Source organism: Mobula birostris, chromosome 7 (assembly GCF_030028105.1).
Source record: "Mobula birostris isolate sMobBir1 chromosome 7, sMobBir1.hap1, whole genome shotgun sequence".
Taxonomy (NCBI): Eukaryota; Metazoa; Chordata; class Chondrichthyes; order Myliobatiformes; family Myliobatidae; genus Mobula; species Mobula birostris.
Window position 1 is genome coordinate 35,747,526 of NC_092376.1, and position 27,198 is coordinate 35,774,723.

General features: G+C 39.0%; 1 protein-coding gene across 9 annotated transcripts in view; it reads right to left on the reverse strand.

The window, feature by feature from the left end:
• Positions 1 to 27,198, reverse strand: part of nbeaa (neurobeachin a) — a 908,137-nt gene that overhangs the window by 57,637 nt on the left and 823,302 nt on the right. For 5 of the 9 annotated variants that reach the window (XM_072262897.1, XM_072262901.1, XM_072262898.1 and 2 more), the window contains 3 exons: positions 20,792 to 20,959; positions 2,434 to 2,496; positions 2,040 to 2,129 (listed from right to left, as the gene is read on the reverse strand). In XM_072262897.1, the coding sequence (XP_072118998.1) occupies positions 2,040 to 2,129; positions 2,434 to 2,496; positions 20,792 to 20,959 (321 nt within the window). The remainder of the gene's footprint in view (positions 1 to 2,039; positions 2,130 to 2,433; positions 2,497 to 20,791; positions 20,960 to 27,198) is intronic. The other 4 variants (XM_072262905.1, XM_072262903.1, XM_072262904.1 and 1 more) reach the window with 1 other exon arrangement.

The window sequence follows — 27,198 nt, forward strand, 5'->3', positions numbered from 1 at the left end:
AAAATCTGGAGTTGGAGTCCCGAAGGCAGCTGACTGCTGTAGCCAACACTGGCACGGCAACTCCTGTGATGCTGCTGGAACCAAACTGTATTGACTTTTGTCGTTCCTTTGGACCTGTCATCAGCATGGATAGGGGGGTCCCACTGCATGGGCAACAGACAGATCTCTATATCAACTCTGCCCTGGCTTGTGCCCTGGAGGGGCCACTCCCCAGTGATTACCAGGGGCACAGTACCCATGGTTGACCACGACCGAAGGAAGCCACACACACACAGATAGGGTAAACGCAAGCAGGCTTACTGAGGCTGGATGGGACTATAACCAGAGGTCATGGGTTAAGATGGGTGAAAGGTGAAAAGTTTAAGGGGAACAAGAGGGGAAACTTCTTCACTCGGAAGGTCATGAGTGTGTGGAACAAGCTGCCAGTGCATGTGGTGCATGCAAGCTTGGTTTCAATGTTTGGATAGGTACACAGATGGTGGGTATGGAGGGCTATGGTCTGGGTGCAGGTTGACGTGAGTAGGCAGTCTCAACTGTTTGGTACAGACTAGATGGGCCGAAGGACTTGTTTCTGTGCAGTGTTTTTCTATGTCTCTTTGACTCTATTACGTTCACTGTCCTCTGAGGGTTCCTTTATTTTAACTCTCTCTTATAAATTCCGGTTCATTGCACTACAACCAAATCCAGTATAGATGATCCTCTAAGGGCTCAACCATGAGCTGCTCAGAAAAGCCATCTCATAGGTATTCTACAAAGGTTCCCTCTTGAGATCCAGCAGCAACCTAATTTTTCCAATCTCTCTGCATATTGAAATCCCCCATGACTATTGTAACATTGACTTTTTGACATGGATTATCTATCTCCTATTGTAATTTGCACACCACATCTTTACTACTGTTCAGAGGTCTGTATATAACTTCCATCAAGGGCTTTTTACCCTTGCATTTTCTTAGCTCTACCCATTATGATTCTTCACCTTCCAATCCTATGTCACCTCTTTCTAATTATTTCATTTCTATCTATAGATTCTAAAAACAAATCTGAGAAACAGACATTAGCACTGTCACTTGAAATGAATGCCATTTTCTGAATTCTTTCAGTATCGTCTTTAGTTTATTTTACTTTTATTATTATCTTCATATTTTGTGCCATAATTTGATTGAACTGCTTGCATTACAGCAGTTAGGAGACCTTATTTAGTTTTAAAATTGCTTCTAAAATTTATTATGCCTATGCATAATCTGTTTTTTCAGATCTCTGAATTTTTATAAGTACTGATAATCCCTATTTTAGTTACTGTGCATTTGCCTATGCTTTCACTTTTGTCTATTTATTCTTTTTACTAACACCTCTATTGTTGTGAGTTTTAATGTATGGATATTTATTTCTGTTACTTCAGGCTGTCAGTGACTGTTCAGCAGACATAGAAACTGTATATTTTTCATCCTTTTGTACATAGTCCATCTCCAGTAATTCTCCTTTCCACTGCTTCTCATTGTCTCTCATGCCTGTGATCAGAAGCTGCTTCCATCTACGGGTTATTAGTTCCCTTATAAAATGTATTTGCCACCTCCATTTCCCAGTCACCAGTTTCAGTCTTACGCAATCCGGCACTGTTCTGAGCCAGGCTTATGTAGTAACCTTCATTGAATATTGCAGGGGAGAGATGGAGGGAAGTGTATGGGGAAGCTTCAAAGGAGCAAGAAAACGACAGTATATACTTAGTAAGAGAAGCGTAGGTCTGAGAATATCTAGTTGAAATGAATGGAAAGGAAATCATATTAAGTAAAGCTTTGACACTACATACAAACTTATCTGTCCTTGTATCTCATGAAAAATTCAAATCAATAGTCTGCTTTTATCAATTGGAGAAGGGATAACTAAACTTATTGTTCTCTTAATGAATGAATTTATGACAACCGGATATGATTTTCAAGTGACTTTTTTCATTTTGTGCAAGTGTGCCATTCTCATCTACTGTAACCCATCATTTTATTTTTACATCAAGGTAGGTAGATTCAAAATGCATAGTTTCTCACCAAGTGCATGGCAGAGCTTCGGGGTGGATGTGGCTCAATAAGCAACTGAGATGGCATTTGTCCAAGGTTCTGTATGTGTACCTCCATGGCCTGAGGGAAAATAGAATGACTGTCATGATCAATATGCATCAAAGAGATGGGTCAATGCTCTTTTGACAATGCAAGCACATACTAGATTGGCTACGATTTCTGGAAGTTCATACAAATGTGCTCCTTTTGCAATCTGTAAAATTATGCTACTTGTTAGTTGTGGTCAATACACTTTTCCTGCAACATGCTGAGATTAATTCTTTCTTTACATTCGCATTAGGATTAATAGTTAAAAATGTTAAATGGTGATGACATGCAGTAAAATTTCAAATTATTTAAATAGTAATGCTTTCGACCAAAATACCTTTACAAATTCTGATGTAAGGAGAAAGGTATAAGGATCTTTAATGAAATAAGATTCAGAGATCTTAAAAAAAAAGACAAAATAGTCACAAGCCAAGAGCAATAATCTTCTTGCAAAAATGCAATTCATGGTTAAGAAATCATTTAAGTCCTCATTAAAAATAATTCTGACATCCAAAACAAAGTAGCTAACACCTCTATAGAGAAAAATATACATTCATTTATTTTTGATAACCAAAATGGCAAAGTTGCTCATGTCACATTCTACATTAACACCTTATTTAAATAGATGTAGCACTCTAATTCTCACATGAAATAAACTGGTGATAAAAAAGAAAAGAATCTTGTGTAATTAATTATTACATAAACTACCAATTATCCCCTACTGTGGAAAATTGAGAAATAGCTGGTTTCACAGTGGAGACAAGTCAGTCAGCAGAGCACGGATGAAATGCCATGGACTGTCAAGTAAGAAGAAAATTCCTTCCAGCTATTTTTATTACCAAGAGGAGAGGTAGTCAGTAATTTGTTCATTTTGAATGCAAAGTCTGATCAGAGCAAATGGGATTAAAAAGCATTATAGCCATAGAAACTCTGCAGGCTTTGACAAAACGGCACAACTAATACCAACAGCACAGTTCAATTTTAAATAAAGTTAAGTATTAAAAAGGAAACAGTAATTTCATCACATCAATTATTCCTCTCAAATTGTTGAGGCTGTAATTAGTCCATCAAAGAGCTGAGAGTGCTGGGTCAATGGGGAAGAAGAAATATAAATTGTAATAACAAAGAACTAGACATGGATTCAAGATAGATCCCATTACTGCAGGAATTACTTGATTCTCTTGAGAACAAAAGATTCTATGTATTGCCATGAGTTAGTATATATAACACAGTATTCCTATACTAAATACTTTGAATATTGTATCACTTGAGAATCCTCAAAGCAAATCTGTAAACTGCAAAAGTCTAGTTTACGTTCAGCCATTGAGATAATATCAATCATTTAGCCTGCTGGCAGAACCTGGTGTCCAGCATTTTAATACTTACTGAGGAGTGAAAAATAAATACTATGTGCACCATATGGTGAATACACTCTGTGGGAAATATGTTTTTGTTTCTTCTTTTATATCCAAACATAATGATTCACAGTCTGGAAAATGAAATATTGTTCTTTCAACTTGCCTCAGCCTGTGGCAAGCCTGGCTTAGAAAATGAGCAGATACATTTTGATAGAGAAAAATAACAATCATCCCAGCCCTTCCACTTACACATACTGAATAAGAGATGGTAGATGGCTAGAAGCCAGGAGCAAAATCAAGCCGCGCAGGTCAATCAAGGTGCTACAGAAAAATCTGAGTATCATTTGCAGATACTAATCCGAACCACCAGACAGACCTACGGTCTTCAATTGCACCCAGACTAGTATTTGTTATGCAATATTTTTGATTTATTTCATGTAAGCATTTGCTAACCAGTATGTTTGGCCAAATCAAATTCTTGTGGGATAACATTACTGAGAATGTATTATAGTAATTTTGATGCATACATACATCACATGAATGCTGAAAAAGCAAAGGGGCTACATCTTGCTGGCTAATGCTATTGTTTCCAAATGGAACTGCTGTGTTTAGCTGTTAAATAGCAGTATATTCTGGACTTATACACATGTGCTGTCAAACACGAAAATAGTTTATAGGACCAAATCTGTCAGTGTGCTTCAGCACTGGATTCTATATGGGATCAAGTGACAGAGCCCAGTCTTGCTAATGTTTCCCACCAATAGTTTGGGGAAATCACTTTTTCGATCCAGTGCTAGTTTACTCTCCATTGATTTCAAGAGGGATTGCAGAACTTCACATTAATTTATTGTTTTTAATATAGTTGTCAACTAATTATTTTTTGTAAAAGTTTCAGAAAAGTTCTTTATAATTATTTGATTCAAATTCAATTGTTTTGAGAAACTTCACAGTACATTTCAGAAATATTAAACTATTAAAGTTCCTCATAGTTGTTAGGTTGCTGGATATTGAGATGCTTCAGGCCAAATATTTTCAGAGATGGAGGACTACTGATAATATTTCTGGGCAGGCAGAATGAGAATGTTATTTATGCATATACATCTATATTAGTATATTTTTATATGGTATTTGTTTCGGTGGGTGAAATCCTGCATTATTAATTAATATATAATTTTAACAAGAAATTCGATTATATATAGCTGTATTTTTCAGCATTAAGCAAGAGCAACATGAACAAAGTACAATAAACAACCTTTTTCTGAGTTTGACATCAGTTGGAAATTTCTGCTGGAAAATCCCTGTTGTGTCTGTCACTCGACTGCATCAGGAAGAGAATATTATTCCTCCTGCTGCTTTTCAGAACAGTGTTCTATAGGACTGTCCTGGAAAAATGTGATTTTATACCCATAGGACCGCCCTAGCAAACATGATAGGTAAATTAAAAACCTAAATCCTTGACCAATCTCTGCATTAATTCATCTCCCTAACACCCTAATATTCAGAGGGACTCCAAATCCCAGATCACCAGAGGTACCTCCATGCTCTCCCCCTACAGCTATCCCACTGTGAACACTTCCTCGCACTCCCCATAATACTATCAGTGTGATCCATCTCCCCACATCATTAGTAGTGCAACTCTGCTCCCCACACCCACTTTATAAACATGACTCCAGATTCCCAATTTAGTGTGAGAACCATCACACTCAATCCTCAAAACAATGCCCCTCAACTTCTTCCCTCGTCTCCAGCCCAGACAATATCAATTCCAGCTCAAACAAAAAATGTCTGGTGTGATCTCTTATCCCAATTCTCCACAACAACGGTAGTGTAATTCCTCACCTCCACCATCCTGATTCCCTTGATTTCACAATAATGCCAGTGTAATGCCCCTACCCTCAAAATACGATACAATGGATATTATACAAAATAAATCACAATGAAGGAGGTAACTACTAGCATTGAAATCTTGGCTGGCTAAAGAAAATTGGAAAAAGGCAAAATATGATGAGCTAGATGTAACAACTGGTTTGCCACAAGGATCAGTTCTAAGATCTCAACTTTTTATAATTTACATCAATGACTTGTATGAATGCATCCAAGGTACAGTTGCTAAATTGGCTAACGTTGCAAAATAGGAAGGGCAGCAAGTTCAAGGAAGGACATAAGGAGGCTACAAAGAGGAAGTGGGTCAAAATTTGGCAAGTAAGTATAATGTTGGAATTTATAAAACTGATTCCTTTAGCAGAAAAAATAAATAAAATTATCCTATCTGAATGAGAGAGAATTCAGGACTTAAGAGATTCAAAAGAAACTGACTCTCTTGTGCAATAGTCATCAAAACTAGTATGTAGGTGCTGCAAGTAAATATCAATGCTAACAGAACATTATCATGGATAGCAAAGGGAATAAGATAAGAAAGTGGAAAATTCTGCTTCAATTATATAGGGTTTGGTGAAACCACTTTTGAGTACTGTTATAGTATTGGTTTCCTTATTTATGAAAAGCAGCTCAGAGAAGGTTTACGAGACTGATATCTGGATTGTTTTGAGTTGTATTAAGCGGAGAGGTTGGACAAGTTAGGCTTGTATCCACTGTATTTTGGAAGGCTGAGAGATAACTTCATTGCAGTATTTTATTTAATTTATTTAGTGATTCAAGGAGGAGCAGGCCCTTCTATTCGTGTCGCCTCAGCAACCACCATCAACCTCGATTTAATCCTAACCTAATCATGGGACAATTTACAATGACCAATTAACCTATCTATTATATCTTTGGAGTGTGGGAGGAAACTGAAGCACCTGGGAAAAACCCACGCATTCCACGGGGAGGGCAAACAGACTCCTTACCAATGACACTGGAATTGAATTCTGAACTCCAACACCCAAGCTGTAATAGCATCGTGCTAACCACTAAGCTACCATGGCACCCCAAAAGTAGGTAAGATCATGAGGGGTTCTGACAGGTTGGATGTTTCTTCTTGGGGAAGAACCTAGAACAAGGAGTCACAGTTTAAGGATAAGGGATCACCTATTTATGGCAGAAATTAGGTGAAAATCATTCTTTCAAAGAGTAAAAAGTCTTTCAAACTGTCACAAGGATTGCTACAGAAAATCATTCCTACCAAATGCAAAAGCATATACAACAGTTCATCTCTGTGTGACAAGAGAACATATCATAGTACAATAGTCTGTTTTATTATATTGCACATTGGTAAATTATTATTGCGTATATTATCATTCTGCACTTTATTATTAGTTAAGTCAAATATTGCTGCTGTAACAAAAGAATTTCCTACTTGAGATCAATTAAGTATTTAGTATTATTATTTTACATTCCTCTCCATCTCATCTGAAGCATCTGAACCCTGAAATATTAGGCTGTCAGTCTTGGCCTTCTCCCCTTGCTTTGAGATTAATACACTTCATCTTGTTGCTCCAACATGTTCATTAACTTGGGTGGCCTGAACTTCCTTCCAGCCTTACATAACGTAACATTTACCATCCCTACAATCTGTCCAATTGCTGACCCACCACTCTGTTTCTGCTCCTCCTACCACATTAGTTTAAACACTCCAGAACAGCACTAGGAAACCTGCCTGAGAGTATATTGATGCCCACCCAGAATAGGTTCAATCCATACTCCTTGCATAGGTCCCACATGCCCTTGAAAAGATCCACTTACACAAAGCTCTCTCTCCTGTACCAGCAAGAGATTTGAAAGGTTATCAATGCAGAGATAAATCAGCCATGATCTTATTAATTGGTAGATAAAGCTCACAAAATTGAGTGGACTATTCTGACACCAGGTTCATAATTTTATTGTTTTCTGAATGTCAGACAATATAAATGAAGGAAAATGGAAAATACGAAATAATGGATAATTGATCAAACTGTAGTATCACAATTTTTCATAGCATTACTTTAGCAAAGTTTAAAACTTACGGCAAAACAGCCCCTTTAAAATAGTTTATGCCAAAATTCAGCAGTGTTTCTAATAGGAATTCTGAAACACATAACGATTTCCTGGTGATCTTTTGTAAGTATTGGTATAGGTGCTGCATCAGCCACCTATGCTGTAAAGTGCCAGGAAACAATGTTTATTTACATAAAGCAACACCAATAATGATAAAGAGCCAAAAATAAAAATAAAGACAAAGATTCTGATGAAGTAGGTGAAATCTCATAATAATACAAAGTCCTTTGAAATCCATGCTTGAAATTGTCTGACAATTGAAAAACAGATTAGAAAATAGTAATTTAGATTGTTATATGAAATTTCTATTTCAATAATTTTGTTGATTATATCAGTGCAATCTGCATGTAAAGCAAATTTTAAGTAATTAGGGAATTAAGAAGAGTAATTTCCTTAAAAACCTTATACATGATTCTAAAAGTAAGGTTGAGAGAGACTGGAAGTTTAGCATTGTCTTCTAAGTGTCGATAATGCACCACTGTGGTAAATTGACTACACACGTTTTACACTTAGTTCCCATGAAGTAAAATCGTATTTTCACTGTATATAACAATAACTGAATAACTAAGCATAAATTGAATAGGTCTCAAGGTGAATATGCATCTCAGTTCATTAATATAACCATTCCTTATTTAAAATAAAATTTTAAAATGTTAGGAACACACAACAAGTCAAGCAGCATCTTAGATCTGAGTACTCTTTGGCACAAAATAATATATTGACATGTATTTCAGGATTAGAATACAAGTGTGAAGCCATCGGAATAATTTTTTGTTCATTCTTTAGGTTATACAGTTTCATTACTATTTTAACTGAATTATATTCCATTCTCTATATATTCGTACAATCACTTAACCTGCCTTTCTTCCTTGGAAGCCTCTCTGTATTCCCCTTACAACTCACACTGCCATCCAGCTTTGTATCATCAGCAAACATATTTAATCACTATACATGTTTTTCAGTTTACTGGGTTTATTGGTTTGTTATTGTCACGTGGACTGTGATACAGTGAAAAGGTTTTTTTACACATCATGGTTAGCATGACGCTATTACAGCTTGGAGTGTTCCAAAGTTCGAGTTTAATTCTGGCACTGTTCTGTGAGAAGTCTCTGTGTGTCCACAAGACTATAAAATATAGGAGCAGAATTAGGCCATTTGGCCCATCAGCCTGCTCTGCCATTTCATTAAGGCTAATCCAAGTTTCCTCTCAGACCCAATCTCATGCCTTCTCCTGTCCTCCCCATGGAATGTGGGGTTTCCCCTGGGTGTTCCACTTTCCTCCCACAATCCAAAGGTGTGCCAGGTAGGCTAACTGATCATTGTAAATTGTCCTGTGATTAGGCTGGGGCTAATTGGTGTTGTGGGGTTGCTGAGGTGGCGTGGCTCGAAGGGCCAGAAAGATGTACTCTGCACTGCATCACTAAATAAAATAAAATGTCATCCAGCTTGATCATGCCATACATAATGTAATTATATTGAGGTAGCAAAAAGAAAACACAATGCAGAATGCATTGTTGCAGTGAACGATAAAGTGTAGGGCAAGTAGTCAAATAAAATGGAAGGAAAACAACAAGATAGATTGGGAGATCAAGAGTTCACCTTTTATTGTATGAAAGGTCCAAACAAATGCCTGATAACAGTGGGATTGAAGCTGTCTTTGAGTTTGATGGTTCATGCTCTCAAATTTTTGTATCTTCTGCCCAATGGGAGAGTGCAGAGGACAGAAGACCGGGGTGGGAGTGGTCCTTGATGATATTAGTTGTTTTACTCTCACGTGTGCCTTGTGATCCCAGCAAGTGGGAGGAACTGTGTAGCACTCTCCTCCAATTTGTCTGCCCATAGAACTTCATCTCCATACCGATGGATGGAACTGGAGGAGATAGCAGAGGAACTTAATGAGTACTATGCTTCAGTATTCACTACGGAAAAGGATCTTGGCGATTGTAGGGATGACTTACAGTGGACTGAAAAGCTTGAATATGTAGATATTAAGAAAGAGGATGTGCAGGAGCTTTTGGAAAGCATTAAGTTGGATAAGTCTCCGGGACCAGACGAGATATACCACAGGCTACTGTGGGAGGCGAGGAGGAGATTGTTGAGCCTCTGGCAATGATCTTTGCATCATCAATGAGGACGGGAGAGGTTCTGGAGGATTGGAGGGTTGCAGATGTTGATCCATTATTTAAGAAAGGGAGTAGAGATAGCCCAGGAAATTATAGACCAGTGAGACTTACTTCAGTGGTTGGTAAGTTGATGGAGAAGATCCTGACAGGCAGGATTTATGAACATTTGGAGAGGCATAATATGATAAGGAATAGTCAGCATGGCTCTGTGAAAGGCAGGTCATGTCTTACGAGCCTGACTGAATTTTTTGAGGATGTGACTAAACACGTTGATGAAGGAAGAGCAGTAGATGTAGTGTATATGGATTTCAGCAAGGCATTTGACAAGGTACCCCATGCAAGGCTTATTGAGAAAGTAAGGAGAAATGGGATCCAAGGGGACATTGCTTTGTGGATCCAGAACTGGCTTGCCCACAGAAGGCAAAGAGTGGTTGTAGACGGGTCACATTCTGCATGGAGGTCAGTCTCCAGTGGTGTGCCTCAGGGATCTGTTCTGGGACCTCTGTTCTTCATGATTTTTATAAATGACCTGGATGAGGAAGTGGAGGGATGGGTTCGTAAATTTGCTGATAACACAAAGGTTGGGGGTGTTGTGGATAGTGTGGAGGGCTGTCAGAGGTTGCCGCGGGACATTGATAGGATGCCAAACTGGGCTAAGAAGCGGCAGATGGAGTTCAACCCAGATAAGTGTGAGGTGGTTCATTCTGGTAGATCAAATATGATGGCAGAATATAGTATTAACGGTAAGACTCTTGGCAGTGCGGAGGATCAGAGGGATCTTGGGGACTGAGTCCATAGGACACTCAAAGCTGCTGCGTTGTTGACTCTGTGGTTAAGAAGGCATAAGATGCCTTGGCTTCCATCAATCATGGGATTGAGTTTAGGAGCTGAGAGGTAATGTTGCAGCTATATAGGACCTTGGTCAGACCTCACTTGGAGTACTGTGCTCAGTTCTGGTCGCCTCACTACAGGGAGGATGTGGAAACCATAGAAAGGGTGCAGAGGAGACTTACAAGGATGTTGCCTGGATTGAGGAGCATACTTTATGAGAATAGGTTGAGTGAACTCGGCCTTTTCTCCTTGGAGCAACGGAGGATGAGAGGTGACCTGATAGAGGTGTATAAGATGATGACAGGCATTGATTGTGTTGGATAGTCAGAGGCTTTTTCCCAGGGCTGGAATGGCTAGCATGAGAGGGAACAGTTTTAACGTGCTTGGAAGTAGGTACAGAGGAGACGTCAGGGGTACTTTTTTTTACGCAGAGAGTGGTGAGTGCGTGGAATAGGCTGCCAGCGACGGTGGTGGAGGCGGATATGATAGGGTCTTTTAAGAGACTCCTAGACAGGTACATGGTGCTCAGAAAAATAGAGGCCTATGGGTAACCCTAGGTAATTTCTAAGGTAAGGACATGTTCGGCACAGCTTTGTGGGCAGAAGGGCCTGTACTGTGCTGTAGATTTTCTATGTTTCTATGTTTCAATGCATTTAATGTTGCCTTTTGATAGATTGAGAAAAGAATATTTGAAGATTAAGATCTCAGACATAGCACAAAACTGTCTACCTGGTAAACTCTATGAGACAGAATGCAAGAGTGTCCATATCAGGAGCCTTTCTTATGTGAACAATTTTGAGAGCTATCTAGCCTGCCCAATGTAGCCAGCTGAGTGTATCTTGTATATTGGATATCCTCTATATGTTTCTGGGACCAGGATTACTACTGCAAGCACCTCAAAGTACTGGGAAAATGTCACAGATGTTGCCTCTTCATAAGGCTTCTTATTTGGAAGAACAAATGCCCTCTTCCAGCCACCAAGTTCACCCAAAGTCGCTTCATAAAATAACTACTTATGGAATTAGGAACTTTGCTGCATAAAGAACTAGTTAATGGATGGGAAAGAGAATAGGAATATATGGAGCATTTTCAGCAGGATGGGTTGTTACTAGTGTGGTGATACGAGAATCATTGCTAGGTCCTCAACTAAATCTAATCCTCATTAATAATTTTGATGAAGGGATGGTGTCCAACAAATTAAATTGCTGAAGATGCAAATCTTAATGGGTGGCAAAACACTGGCATTGTCAATAAAAGTCAAGACCATGTGGTGAAACTGTCATTTTTACTCTATGCTTTGTACCAGACAATGTGTAGGTAAGGACTAATAGGCAAGCATGGGCTGTTGCTTATCTAAGGAGCTGTGAGTGCAATATAAACATGGTACAAACATCTTCACTTCTGACTTTAGGATGAAAGAAAGTCATTAATGAACCAACAAATGATTGGGCCTAGCACACTGCCCTGAAGAACATCAACTGTATTCTTTTCCATAGATGCTGCCTGGCCTGCTGAGTTCCTCCAACATTTTGTGCGTATTGCTTGGATTTTCAGCATCTGTAGATTTTGTTTTGTTTCAATCCAATGCTAATATCTTTCCTGTAACGCCATAGGCTCTTATCTTGTTAAGTAGCCTCATGTTGCTGGTGAACGTAGCAGGTCAGGCGGCATCTCTAGGAAGAGGTATAGCCGATGTTTCGGGCCGAGACCCTCTGTCAGGACTAACTGAAAGAAGAGCTAGTAAGAGATTTGAAAGTGGGAGGGGGAAGGGGAGATCCAAAATGATAGGAGAAGCCAGGAAGGGGAGGGATGGAGCCAAGAGCTGGACAGTTGATTGGCAAAAGGGATATGAGAGGATCATGGAACAGGAGGCCTAGGGAGAAAGAAAAGGGGAGGGGGGAACCCAAAGGATGGACAAGGAGTATAATGAGGGGACAGAGGGACAACTATTGACTCTCCTTTGTATTTCCTTAAAGAATTCCAACAGATTTGTCAGGCAAGATTTCCCCTTAATGAAACCATGCTGATTTTGGCCTATATTATCATGTGCCTCCAAGTACCCAAAACCTCATTCTTAATAATAGACTCCATCATCTTTCCAACCACTGAAGTCAGGCTAATAGGCCTATAAGCTGCTTTCTTCTGCCTCCCTCCCTTCTTAAAGGGTGGAGTGACATTTGTAAGTTTCCAGTCCTACAGTACCATGCCAGAATCTAATGATTCTTGAAAGCTCATTACTAATGCCTTTACAATCTTTCCAGCTATCTCTTTCAGCAACGTGGTGCATAGTCCATCAGGTCCAGGTGACTTATCTATCTTCAGACTTTTCAGTTCACAAGCACCTTCTCTTTGATAATAGTAACAACACTCCTGCCCTGACACTTGCGCATTTCTGACATTCTGTAAGCATCTTCCACAGCGAAGACTGACACAACGTACTTATGAAGTTTGTCCACCATTTCTTTATCCTCCATTACTACCTCTCAGTGTCATTTTCCAGTGGTCCAATATTCACTCTCATTTCTCTTTTACTGTTTATAAGTATATCTGAAAAAATCTTTTGTATCCTATTTTTTTATTATTGGCTAGCTTACCTCCCTATTTAATCTTTTCTCTCTTCATAGCTTTTTTAATTGCCACCTGTTGATTTTTAAAAGCTTCCCAATCTTCTACCCACCCACAAATTTTTGTAATATTATGTGCCCTCTCTTTTGCTTTTCTGTCTTTGACTTCTGTTGTCAGCGGCATTTGCTTTCTTCGGGACGTATAGTATCATTCCTGAATTTCCCCCAGAAACACCAGCCATTACTGTTCTGCCATCATCACTGCTACTGTCCCCGTCCAATCAACTTTGGCCACCCCTTCTCTCTCACCTCTGTAATTCCCTTTACTCCAGTGTAATACTGACACATCAAATTTTACCTTCTCCTTCTCAAACAGCAGAGTGAATTCTATCAAATTATGATCACTTACTCTTAAGGGTTCCTTTACCTTAAGTCCCATAATCAAACCCGGGTCATTACATAACACCCAATACAGAATTGCCATTCCCCTCATAGATTCAACCACAAGCTGATCTAGAACGCCATCTCATAGACATTCTACAAATTCCCTCTCTTAGGTCCCAATTTATCTTCATATTGAAATCCTTTGTGATTATCATATCACAACGTTGCCCTTTTTACATTCCTTTTCTATCTCTCTTTGTAATTTGTATCCCACATCCTAGCTAATGTTTGGAGGTCTAAATATAATTCCCATCAGGATCGTTTTACTTTTGCAGTTTCTTAACTCTACGCCCAAGATTCTGCAGCTTCTGATCCTAAGTCACCTCTTTCTAAGGATTAGATTTTATTTTTTACCCACACAGCCACCTCACTCCACCTCTGCCTACCTGCCTGTCCTTTTAAAACAATGTGTACCCTTGGATGTTATCCCCAACTGTGATTTTTTCCGGCCATGGCTCAGAGATGCCCACATCATATCTGAGAATCTCTAACTGCACTGGAGGATAACCTGCCTTATTCCATATACTGCATGCATTCAGATATAACACCTTCAATTCTGTATTCATCACTCTCTTTGAGTTAGGCTCCCTGTTACACGTTAACACTTCTCATTGACTGCAATTTTGCCAGATCATCTGCCTGTCTTTTCTCACAGTCTCACCACACACTACACTTTGTCATATATCAATTGCCCCAACCTCAGCCCCAACACTCTGGTTCCCATCCTCCTGCCAGATTCGTCTAAATCCTCCCCCACAGCTCTAGCAAACCTGCCCGCAAGGATACACTTTAACCTTTGGGTTAAGGTGTACTCCTCCTTTTTGTACATACTTTCCTCAGAAGAGATCCCAATGATCCAGAAATCTGAAACCCTGCCCTCTGCAGTAATTCTTCAGCCAGTATTTCATTTGCCAAATCATCCTTTTACCCGCACTGGCACATGGCTCAGGCAGCAACCCTGGAGGACCTGCTTTTTAGCTTTCTGCCTAACTCCTTATTTTCTCTCTTTTCCTACTTATGTTGTTGGTACCAACATGTAATACAACTTCCGGCTGTTCTTCCTCTCTCATTAGAATGCCACGGATCTGATCCGAGACGTCCTGACCTCGGCAGCTGGGAAGGAACACACTTCCTTTCAAGTGTCTGTTTCATGTCCACAGAATCTTTTTTCTGCTCCTCTCACAAGGGAATCTCTTATTTCTACTGCACTCCTCTTCACTCTCTTTCCCTTCTAAGCTACAGAGTCAGACTCAGTGCCAGAGATGTGGTCGCTGGGCTCCCCCTGTCAGTCATCCCCCAACAGTACTGGAAAGTGGTATACTTAGTAGTGAGGGGAATAGCCACAGGGGTACTCTGCACTGGCTGCTAATTCTTTCTCCCTCTCCTGACAGTCAGCCGGCTACCTGCTTCCCACAACTTAGGTGCTACTACCTCCCTGCAGCTCTGATCCATCACCTCCTCATTTTTCTGTAGGAGCCAAAGATCATCCAGCTGCAATGCTAGTTCCTTAACATGGTCTCTAAAGAGCTGCAGCTCGGTGTATTTCTTGCATATGTAGTTATCAGAGAGATTGGAGGTCTCCGAGGGTTCCTATATCTCACACAAAGAACATACCACTACCTCCGAACCCGCTCTCAGTGTACTAGCTATGTGCTAACAGAAAAAAAATTACATGAAACTTAATTACTCAGAGCCTCTGCTTGTTCTTGTCTAAGCCAGACCACTTTAAAATGTCCCTCTCCAACAATGGCACTTGTGGTGCTCCCCACCACAAGAAACTGAGAACACTGGAGTTCTTTTTAAATTCAACCTCTGTCACCAAAGAACGACCTCTGGTGCTGATTGTAGCCTGCTGAAAAGAGCTGATAGCACCAGAGCTCTTTTCAAACCTTGTGCTGCATCACCAATGAGCGACCTCTGTATTTTCTTTTAAGTATAAAAATAAACTGTGATAGGAAAATGGCAACAATATTACAAAATTGAAGTCAAAACAGACATTTTAATAAAAATTTTATGCTTCAAAGTGGAACTTCGATGGAGTCTCAGTTTCTTTTTCCCTGTTAGGTATAGTCTCCACCCATTTGTCTGGCTAGATAACTGTAGAAAGATGTATTGCAAACTCCTAGAAGAATGCCCATGAAGCCTATGTTCATCAGCGAGGAACCTCCGACAGTGCTGCTTCAAGATCTTAGGTTGTGATGAATATTCACTTTCTGGTGTCCAAGAAGCTTATAACTAACCTAGCCTTTCTACAACAGCAGCATGACCTTTCCAAAGGATCAGAGTTGCTTGTGCCAAAGTCAAATGTGTAACAAATGTCCCTTGCTCAATTTCTTGTTGGAAACAAGAACCAGTCTTCAGTTCTTAATGTACATTGCAAGCAGTAGTCTGTTTGAAGTTAAAAGGACACCTAGACTGGCTACTAAGAGATGTGTTTGCAAAGTGAAGTTTCCATGAGTCTTCTTCTCTGCATTAGCCAAACAGAAGACAATGGGACTATGATAATTGGCCTACATTAAACAAGGCTAATACAGCTAAATTATATGCACTATTTTCTCAGAATCCTTTAGACCATCTTTGTAAATTACTTTGTACCAGCAAAGGTATCAGGAAAACATCACATGAAGACGATGTTATTTGGTAGAAAACAGCGTAAGTATTGGGAAGCATTGGTAATTGTTAAGGATGACAAGGAGAATAACAGAATGACAGGGTGACAGAAAGAATTAGAATTCAATCCTTAGCCTTTAGTTTCTGCACTAGATAATTCATTTGGCTATAACTTATATTGATATTGGATTCATTATTATTTCTCTTTGTAATTTATAATTTTGTTTATTATGTATTGCACTGTAGTACTGCTGCAAAACAACAACTTTCATGGCATACTAGTCTTTGACGAATAGGTGGATACGGTATATATAACTTCCCTATAGTGAGGCTACCCAGAGATATCCATATCGGATAGGGCTTAAAATCTCCTTTTGAGTTTAGGACATTGCGGACAGGGAACCCAATACCATCACCAGGGGTAAATGCACGCAAATGAGAAAAAGGTAGGCATGGTCACAGTGGGCTAAAGGAAACATTTTGTGCTGTACAATTCTGACTCTAAGTTCATTAGAAGATAAGCAGATGATTGATAGCTTCTTGAAGATGAGAGCAAAGCTAGAAAGTGGCTGTGATCCTTTTGTATGGAAAAAAATATTTACTGCCTACATAGAGGACTACCGGTTAAGATGGCGCCAGCGAACAACGATTCATCAGGCAACAGCTTTCAGAAAGCCAATCTCTTCAATTACTTCACTTTCTCTACATCTTCTGCTTGTTCATTTTGTCTTGATTGTGTTACGGAAACTGTTGGAGCTTGTGATGTGCAGTTTGGAACTTGATTGAATGAACTAGTGTCTAGAGAGCTGCCTCGTGGAGAAGATCAGAGGTGGGGTCCTGAAGAGGACTGAGAACATAAGCTGCCTTGTTGGGGTCACGAACGACTCCATCTCGAAGTAGAAAGGAAGATTGAAGCATCGAGGTGAATATGGAGGAGGTCAGATATCGCTCTCAACAGAGGCCAGGGGGGTCAGCAGTCGTGTTGTTGGCATTTGTGTTCAGACCCAGCGTGGTGGATGCTCTTCACGAAAGGATGGAGTTTGTGCAGCAGCTCTTCTCAAAGGCAGATGGAAGGATGTTTTCGATATACCAAGATTTATTGGACTGCAGCTTCTATTGGTCTCCTTCGGTTTTCGGTGTTTTCTTTCTTGTTGCTGATTGGTGGTGGGCGATATGTTACTTCTTATGTGAGCGAGAAGTGGGGATTTGGGGTCTGATGTTAGTGTTTGTTGATGGTTTTCTATGTGGGCAAATCTGTTAGGTTTTGTGTGTGAGAGAGGGGTTGGGGATTTTGATACTATTGTCGCTACTTTTTCTGTGAGGGAGGTGACTGGGGATTTGATATTAATAGTCTCTTTTTTTTTGCAAGGGGTTGTTTGGGGGTTTGGGGTTTTTGGGAGTGTGAGTTTTTTTGTGCAAGGCGGTTGGGGGTTTGTGAGTTTATGTTTCTTTTTCTTTTTCATGTCGGCAGGGTGGGGAGTGGTGGCTTTTTTTTCAACAACTACTATGGTTTTTCATGGCTATCTGGAAAAGACTGAGTAGTACTGTACATGCATGCTTACAATAAAATGAACATTTAAACCTTTGAGCAGCCCCAGGAAATAGTAGTAAAGAAGAAATTTTGCATGAAGCCTAGCTCTCATCTAGTCCCGCACATTTACAGATGGCAAGAGGGAGAGTGATAAACATTAAAAGAGTTAACAACATGAAAGTAGAACTCCTCCTATATTTTCATTTATGAAGAACTAATAAACTCACGTATACTATCTAATGTTCCCTTACTGCCATGTGACAGCACAGGGGGAGATTGCAGTTATTTTGTTGTTCAAACACTTGTCTTGGGAATATATTTCTGGCAATATCTTTCCTACTATTTCAATTATACAAAGCATACATTACATACATGTACTTACACGTGTTGAAGCATTTTTATGCATAAAGTAAGGTTTCAAGTACCTTTCGTATGGTTTTAATGTTCTAAAATACTTCACAAACAATGAAATACAGCAGCCATTTTGAGCATTGTAGGCACCTGCAATGATGATCAAATAAATGATATTTTGAAAAAGCTGATCATGGGATAAGTTTGTCAGAACACTGGGCATAGTTTCACTCCTCTACTATAAATTCATCCATTTTACCTTCATCGAAGAAGCTGTTACATTCTTGGTTTTGTGCCTCAACCAAATAGTGGAACTTCCAATTGTGTAACACTTCTCAAGAAGTCCAATAGAGAATTGGATCAGAACCCAGTAAGAAGGAACCATGCAATTAGATCAGAATTTTCCAGGATACTGTCTCACTTGAGATCCTTAGCTTATTTTTCATTTCCATTTTTAGGAAAATTATAAACCCAAACCAAAACAAAATAGTCTCAGTTTTGTTTTCACTTATAAAAATTATAATGAAAATCCCATTCTCCTTATAACATACTCACGCTATGGAACACTGGCAGATCAAGACCTATAACTCTTAATCATGGGATTCATGGTAGTAGTTCAAACATCTATTTCTTCAGGAGAAGGAAATTAAGTATAAGAAAGTTAATAGCATGAGATCAAATAAAAGAAGCTGGACAACCAAGGATTAATATTCACTGTCTATGCAGCTCTCCATAGATTTCATTGCCCTACCCTCCCATCCAACAAAAATAATAGGGGCAGCTCAAGACTTTATTTTGTAGACATTAGAAAAAAAAATCTTTACAAATTAAGAAAAAACTACATTACATGTGCAAAAGAAAATAGCACTTATAGGACATAAATTTTAAATTTCAGTTTCTGATATTTCTAAAACCTGCTAAGGTGGTTCAGTCCAGGTTTTATACTTCTCCTTAACCTTTGCTATGTTCCTATGTCGCTTTAACCTGTCAATAAAAGACATAACATAATGGTTTCAACAACGTTTTGCTTCAAAGGGTGGTTCCATTAACTTCCTAACAAAGAACAATCAAAAATTATCCTAACTACAATAAGCAGATTTGAATAGTAACCAGTCTGGGGTGTGTAATTAGGACTCTTCAGTTAACTGCAGTAATAAAAACTTAATTTTCAACAAACTATGTTCTGACTAAATATTGAAATTATGTTTGTTATGGGAATGCTTAAACAAAAGTTATTAATGCTCATATTGCATACAAAATGAAGACCAAAAGAAATTAGCTAGATAATGTAATTTATTCTTCTTTGCAGACTTTCGACTTGATCTCTGAGTCGTTTTTATTAATAATTCTCCATTGTATTGCATTGTATTTTTAGTTATTTTGTAACAGATGGTAAATATCTAGGGATGTCTCTAGCACAGTACCACAGCTCTACTGGTGCACTGTAGTTTCAAAGCATATTTCTCTTAAGCTTTGCATACCAGCTGGCGCATATTCATAATGTTCTGAATAAGTGTTAAAAACCCCTTAGAGGTTCTTTTGTTCATGGGGAAAAAAAACTGGCACAAGTAAATTGACAAAACTATTTTGAAGGCATATCAAAAAATTATGGAAACAATGTGCATTGATTTAAAGAAACTCCAGGCATAATTTATTAGCCCCGTTAATTGACCTGTCAATTGGATATATTTATCTGCGGACATCTTGCACGTGATATCACTCAGTACAAGTTTACTCAACAGCCCAAGTGTTTGAAAGGGTTTTTCTGGTCTCATATTACAGAGTTTGATGTAGTGAAATATTATACTATGACATTAGTGCAAATGATGAGTTTTGTCCTTCAGAGATAGATTTGTTGCATATGTACATAGCTTGAAATGGTGCAAAATTACCAGTAAAGGATTTCACTGGGCCCATTAAAATCATGTTGTTTTGACCTTCAAATAGTTTTCCAAAAAGGAAATAAAATAAGAAAATAGGGGACTGCCATTTGAGGCTGCTCTTGCTTTACATGGACATGCTTATGATTGTAAAATTATTTGCAATTGCTTTTGTAGCTATTTTTTTTCATCTTGCCCATTTTCAACCACTTAAGGACAAGAAAAGATTTATGCACTTTGGCTTCAAGGGAAAAGAAATTTGGAGAGAAATTCTCTTAAAACAATTTAATAGAATTGCTCTTTTATAGCAACTAGTTATGTCAAGACAAATTCTTCAAACTTTATTTGATTTTATATGTTAAATATAATAAATACTCCACATTCATTCATAGTGTTTAGTAACTTGTTCCTAGTTGTCAAAACAAAAGCAAGAATTTAATTGGCATACAGTTGAAAGTTCAATAGATTGATGAGTTTTTTTTCTACACATTACTTACATATATATTCAAAGAATCATGCAATCAATCACCCTTCGATTTCTGATAAATTTACTGAGGTTCTAATACATATCCCTGTCCAAAAAGAACAATGTGTATCACAGGTTGAAAATTACTTCAATGATCAGAAGCACTTTGAATATTCCATGAGAAATTGTGTTGAATTGAATATATACTTGAAAAACATTTTCTTGATTTCTATAAGGAAAGCAAATAAGCTAGGTCTAGCACAGAATCCTTTCTGAGAGTTGGTTCAGGCTTTTACATGTGATTGAATTATGTGCTGCTATATTTTATGATATTAGTAAAAGATAAAAAAATATAGTATCACAAATATAATCAATACAACTTACACCTCATAACTGGGATTTCATCTCAGCTGGTTAAATATATACCCTTCTGTATTCAATTCTAAGAATTTCTTTTGAACATACTGTACATATTAACAGAGCTCTGTAGCCTAGTATTAATGGAAGCATTTCTATAAAGATTTCAAGACTGATATTTGGATCTGTTGTGGTTGTTAGGTCTTACCTCTCTGAGACTTGAATCTGTGATACTATCTAGATTGACAGACCCCTCATATGTCAGGTAGTGGAAAACATTGAGAGCACGCACTGCCTCTGGGCCTCGCTGTTTGTATCCAAAAATAAGGTCAATCCACTGATGCAGTTGGCAAGAAACAAATTCACTTTCAAGGGCCTGCACAAAAACATTTGAAAATAATAAATCTGCAGAGTCACATACATGGTAAAATATATATTAACTCTCCATTCTATAATGTTTGCTGTTTCTTTTGCTTCTTCCTGTTTCTCATCACACTAAAAGAGGTATTTAATGTAGATTCAGAAATTTTATACTGAAATTCACAAAGCACTGTGTAATTATTGATAAATTTGGTTTATGAAACCAAAAAAATGCATATTTAATAGAAAATGAATGGTAATGGTTTTCAAGTAAAAAATAAAAGCACATCATGGCATTTTTTCTAAGATATCCAAGCTCGTAAATGTTAAATATTATTGTAAGCAATATTTTGTATTTCTAAAAATGATATATTAACCATATTTAAATTATGTTAAAAATTTGTACAGCTATTTGAGCAATTTTTCAATATATATGGACAATAAGGGAATATTATTTCTTTCAGAAAATGAATGATAGATGTGTCTGAGCAGTCTGACCTCATACGTTTTCATTTTCTCTACCCACCAAATAATTTAAGAATTAGAAAATACAAATCATCATAATGCACTCATCCTCAAGGTCAAGTCAGCATAGTTCACTGAATTATGCTGACATTTTTAGCTGCCATCATCATATTTAAGCGGCTCTCTCAAACTTACAACAATACACGGAGATGCACAGGATGAAAATTATTAAACAAAGACAGCTAGCTGTCTCGTCATTGTTTTAAATCAGATTTAGGTATCCCAACCCAAATCAATGCTGTGTTGAATTCAGTGGATCAGTAAAAGGTAATGTTTTAATAATACAGCCACATTCCTAAACACAAGTCTAAGTATTTTTTGCAAAATGTAAATAAGGCTTGAGATATAATATCATCATTAAAATACTAGTCAAATAACAATTCAAGTGTTTGTTTTAATAGAAAATAGATAGGGTATTTCAAATGGCAAATTTAAAAAATCAATAACATTTTCAATTGTTTTAAAAATAGTGTACAGATAGCATAGTTTAAGGACAAACTACATAATTTGGCAGCTTACAAACTATGCAGTAATCACTATTACAAATTACAAAGGAACAAAGGTTGAAGTGGCCTGTTTGCATGGTATAGGTAGATAAGATCTCCATTTGGATTACCTGAACAAGAGGAAAAGAGAAATAGGAATGAAAAAAAATGTTTTTATATATTGCCTTTCACAAGCTCAGTGTAACACAGAGTGCAATTACTTTTGAGATCACTTATGTGTTATGGTAGGCAAATAGTACAATTATATTTGCATACTGCAAAGAACAGTAAGATTTCAACCAACACACACAAAATGCTGGAGGAACTCAGCAGGTCAGGTAGCATCTACGGGAAAGAGTAAACAGCTGATGTTTCGGGCCGAGATCCTTCATCAGGACTGGACAAAAGATGAGAAGTTAGAACGAGGAAGTGGTGGGAGTGGAAGAAGCGCAAAGTGGAGGTTATAAGTGAAACTAGGAGGGGGGTAAAGTAAAGAGCTGGGAAACTGATAGGTGAAAGAGATAAAGGGTTTGTGAAGGGAAAATCTGATAGGAGAGGGTAGAAGACCATGGGATAAAGGGATGGGGAAAAAGCAGCAGGTGGATGTGATGTGCAGGTATGGAGACAAGATGAGAGAGAGGGAAATGGGATTGGTGAAGGGGGGGGGGGGCAATTACCAGAAGTTCAAGAAATTGATATTTATGCCATCAGATTTTTTTCCTATTGTCATATTTCAGTTGGAAAAGAATGTTGGCCAAAAACTTACAGAGAGCAACTGAAAGAATCATTAAGAGGGAAAAGATAAAATATGAAAGCAAGCTAGCAAAAAATATCAAAGTGGATAGTAAAAGCTTTTTCAAGTATGTAAAAAATAAAACAGAGATGAGAGACACAGTTGGAAAATGACGCCAGAGACATAATACTGGGGGACAAGGAGATGGCAGATGAAAAAAAAGAGTATTTTGTATCATTCTTCCCTGTAGAAGACACTAGCAGTGTGCCAGATGTTGAAGGCTGTGAGGGAAGAGAAGTGAGTGCAGTTACTATTACAAGGTAGAAGGAGCTCAAACAGCTGAAAGACCTAAGGGTACATATGTCATCCAGAACCAGATGAACTGCACCCTAGGGTTCTGAGAGAGGTAGCAGTAGAAATTGTGGAGGCATTAATAATGATCTTTCAAAAATCATTGGACGCTGGCATGGTGGCAGAGAACAGGAAAATTGCAAATGTTACTCCACTCTTTCAAAAAGGAGGAAGACAGTCGAAAGGAAATTATAGATCAGCTAGCCTGATGTCAGTGGTTGGGAAGATGTTGGAGACAATTGTTTAAGATTAGGTTACGGAGTACTTGGTGACACAGGACAAGATAGGACAAAGTCAGCATGGTTTATTAAGGGAAAATCTTGCTTGGTGATCCTGTTGGAATTCTTTGAGGAGGTTACAAGTAGGATAGGTAAAAGGGATGCAGTAGATGTTGTACATTTGGACTTTCAGAAGGCCTTTGACAAGGTGCCACACATGAGGCTGCTTACCAAGTTAAGAACCCATGGTAGTACAGTAAAGTTGCTGGCATGGTAAGAGCATTAGCTGATTGGTAGGAGGCAGTGAGTGGAATTAAAAAGATCCTTTTTTGGTTGGCTGCCAGTGACTAGTGGTGGTCCACAGGGGTCGGAATTGGGACCGCTTCTTTTTACGCTGTATATCAATGATTTAAATGATGAAATAGATGCTTTGTTACCAGGTTTGCAGATGATATGAAGATTGGTTGAGGGGCAGGTAGTGTTGAGGAAACAGGTAGGCTGCAGAAGGACTTAGACAGTTTAGGAGAATGGGCAAGAAAGTGGCAAATGAAATACAATGTTGGTCATGCACCTTGGTAGTAGAAACAAATGTGCAGACTATTTTTTAAATGGGGAGAAAATTCAAAAATCTGAGATGCAAAGGAACTTGGGAGCCCTTGTGCAGAACACCCTAAAGGTTAACATGCAGGTAGAGTTGGTGGTGATGAAGGCAAATGCTATGTTAGCATTCATTTGAAGAAGTCTGGAATACAAGAGCAGGGGTGTGATGCTGAGGCTCTATAAGGCACTGGTGAGGCCTCACCTAGAGTATTGTGAACACTTTTGGGCTCCTGATCTGAGAAAAGATGTGCTCACATTGGAGAGGGTTCAGAGGAGGTTCACAAGGATGATTCTGGGAATGAAAGGGTTATTATATAAGAAAGAAATGATGGCTCTGGGTCGTACTCACTGGAATTTAGTACGAAGAGGGCTTTCGAATGTTGAAAGGCCTAGACAGACAATAGACAATAAGTGCAGGACTAGGCCATTTGGCCCTTCGAGCCAGCACCGCCATTCACTGTGATCATGGCTGATCATCCACAATCAGTATCCCGTTCCTGCCTTCTCCCCATATCCCTTGACTCCACTATCATTAAGAGCTCTATCTAACTCTTTCTTGAAAGCATCCAGAGAATTGGCCTCCACTGACTTCTGAGGTAGAGCATTCCACAGATCCACAACTCTCTGGGTGAAAAAATTTTTCCTCCACTCCGTACTAAATGGCCTACCCCTTACTCTCAAACTGTGGCCTCTAGTTCTGGACTCCCCCAACATCGGGAACATGTTTCCTGCCTCTAGTGTGTCCAATCCCTTAATAATCTTATATGTTTCAATCAGATCCCCTCTCATCCTTCTAAATTCCAGTGTATACAAGCCCAGTCGCTCCAATCTTTCAACATATGGCAGTCCCGCCATCCCTGGAATTAACCTCGTGAACCTACGCTGCACTCCCTCAATAGCAAGAATGTCCTTCCTCAAATTTGGAGACCAAAACTATACACAATACTCCAGGTGTAGTCTCACCAGGGCACTGTACAACTGCAGAAGGACCTCTTTGCTCCTATACACAATTCCCTTTGTTATGAAGGCCAACATGCCATTAGCTTTCTTCACCGCCTGCTGTACCTACATGCTTACTTTCAGTGACTGATGAACAAGGACACCTAGATCTCATTGCACTTCCCCTTTTCCTAACTTGACACCATTCAGATAGTAATCAGCCTTCCTGTTCTTGCCACCAAAGTGGATAACCTCACACTTATCCACATTAAACTACATCTGCCATGCATCTGCCCACTCACCCAACCTGTCCAAGTCACCCTGCATTCTCATAACATCCTCCGCACATTTCACACTGCCACCCAGCTTTGTGACATCCGCAAATTTGCTAATGTTACTTTTAATTCCCTCATCTAAATCATTAATGTATATTGTAAATAGCTGTGGTCCCAGCACCGAGCCTTGCGGTACCCCACTAATCACTGTCTGCCATTCTGAAAGGGACCCATTAATCCCTACTCTTTGTTTCCTGTCTGCCAACCAATTTTCTATCCACATTAGTACCCTACCCCCAATACCATGTGCTCTAATTTTGCCCACTAATCTCCTATGTGGGATCTTATCAAAGGCTTTCTGGAAGTCCAGGTATACTACATTCACTGGCTTTCCCTTGTCCATTTTCATAGTTACATCCTCAAAAAATTCCAGAAGATTAGTCAAGCATGATTTCCGCTTCGTAAATCCATGCTGACTCGGACCAATCCTGTTACTGCTATCCAAATGTGCCGTTATTTCATTTTTTATAATTGACTCCAGCATCTTCCCCACCACTGATGTCAGGCTAACTGGTCTATAATTCCCTGTTTTCTCTCTCCCTCCTTTCTTAAACTGTGGGATAACATTAGCTACCCTCCAGTCCTCAGGAACTGATCCTGAATCTATAGAACATTGGGAAATGATTACCAATGCATCTACGATTTCTAGAGCCACCTTCTTGAGTACCCTGGGGTGCAGACCATCAGGCCCTGGGGACTTATCAGCCTTCAGTCCCATCAGTCTATCCAACACCATTTTCTGCCTAATGTGAATTTCCTTCAGTTCCTCCGTTACCCTAGGTTCTCTGGTCAGTATTACATCTGGAGGTTGTTTGTGTCTTCCGTAGTAAAGACAGATCCAAGGTACCTGTTCAACTCCTCTGCCATTTCCTTGTTCCCCATAATAAATACACCTGTTTCTGTCTTCAAGGGCCCAACTTTGGTCTTAACTAATTTTTTCCTCTTCACATACCTAAAGAAGCTTTTACTATCCTCCTTTATATTCTTGGCTAGATTACCTTCGTATCTCATCTTTTCTCTCCGTATTGCCTTTTTAGTTATCCTCTGTTGCTCTTTAAAAATTTCCCAATCCTCTGGCTTCCTGCTCATCTTTGCTCTGTGATACTTCTTCTCTTTCATTTTTATACCATCCTTGACTTCCCTTGTCAGCCACGGTCACCCGTTACTCCCCTTAGAATCTTTCTTCCTCTTTGGAATGAACTGATCCTGCACCTTCTGCATTATTCCCAGAAATACCTGTCATTGTTGTTCCACTGTCATCCCTGCTAGGGTATCTTTCCAGTCAACTCTGGCCAGCTCCTCCCTCATTGCTCCATAGTCCCCTTTGTTCAACTGTAATACTGACACTTCTGATTTTCCCTTCTCCCTCTCAAATTGTAGATTAAAACTTATCATATTATGGTCACTATCTCCTAATGGCTCCTTTACCTCCAGTTCCCTTATCAAATCCGGTTCATTACACAACACTAAATCCAGAATTGCCTTCTCCCTGGTAGGCTCCAGTACAAGCTGCTCTAAGAATCCATCTCAGAGTAGATGTGGAAAGGATGTTTTCCATGGCGGGGGAGTCTAGGACAAGAGGGCACAGCGTCAGGATAGATGGGCGTCCATTTAAAAACAGAGATATGAAGAAATTTCTTCAGCCAGAGGGTGGTGAATTTATAGAATTTGTTACCACAAGCATTGGGTGTATTTAAGGCAGAGCTTGATAGACTCTTGATTGAACATGGCATCAAAGGTTATGGGGAGAAGGCTGGAGTGTTGGGGCTGAGGAAGGAGAGAAAAGGATCAGCCATGATTGAATGGTGGAGCAGACTTGATGGGCCAAATGGCCTAATTCTGCTTCTATGTCTTATGGTCTTATGGATAGAGGAAAAAATCCTCATATCAATGATTTCACAATTATCTATAACTTCTAAAACAGTTTACATTTATTTTGGAATGCATTAAAGGTGGCAATTATTTGTATCAGGATGCTTCAATTTGATATGGATGGGATTTTTAAAAATAAATAATGTAAATTGAAGTATAAGTCTCAACCTGGACACCAGCCATAACACCCTTGTGCT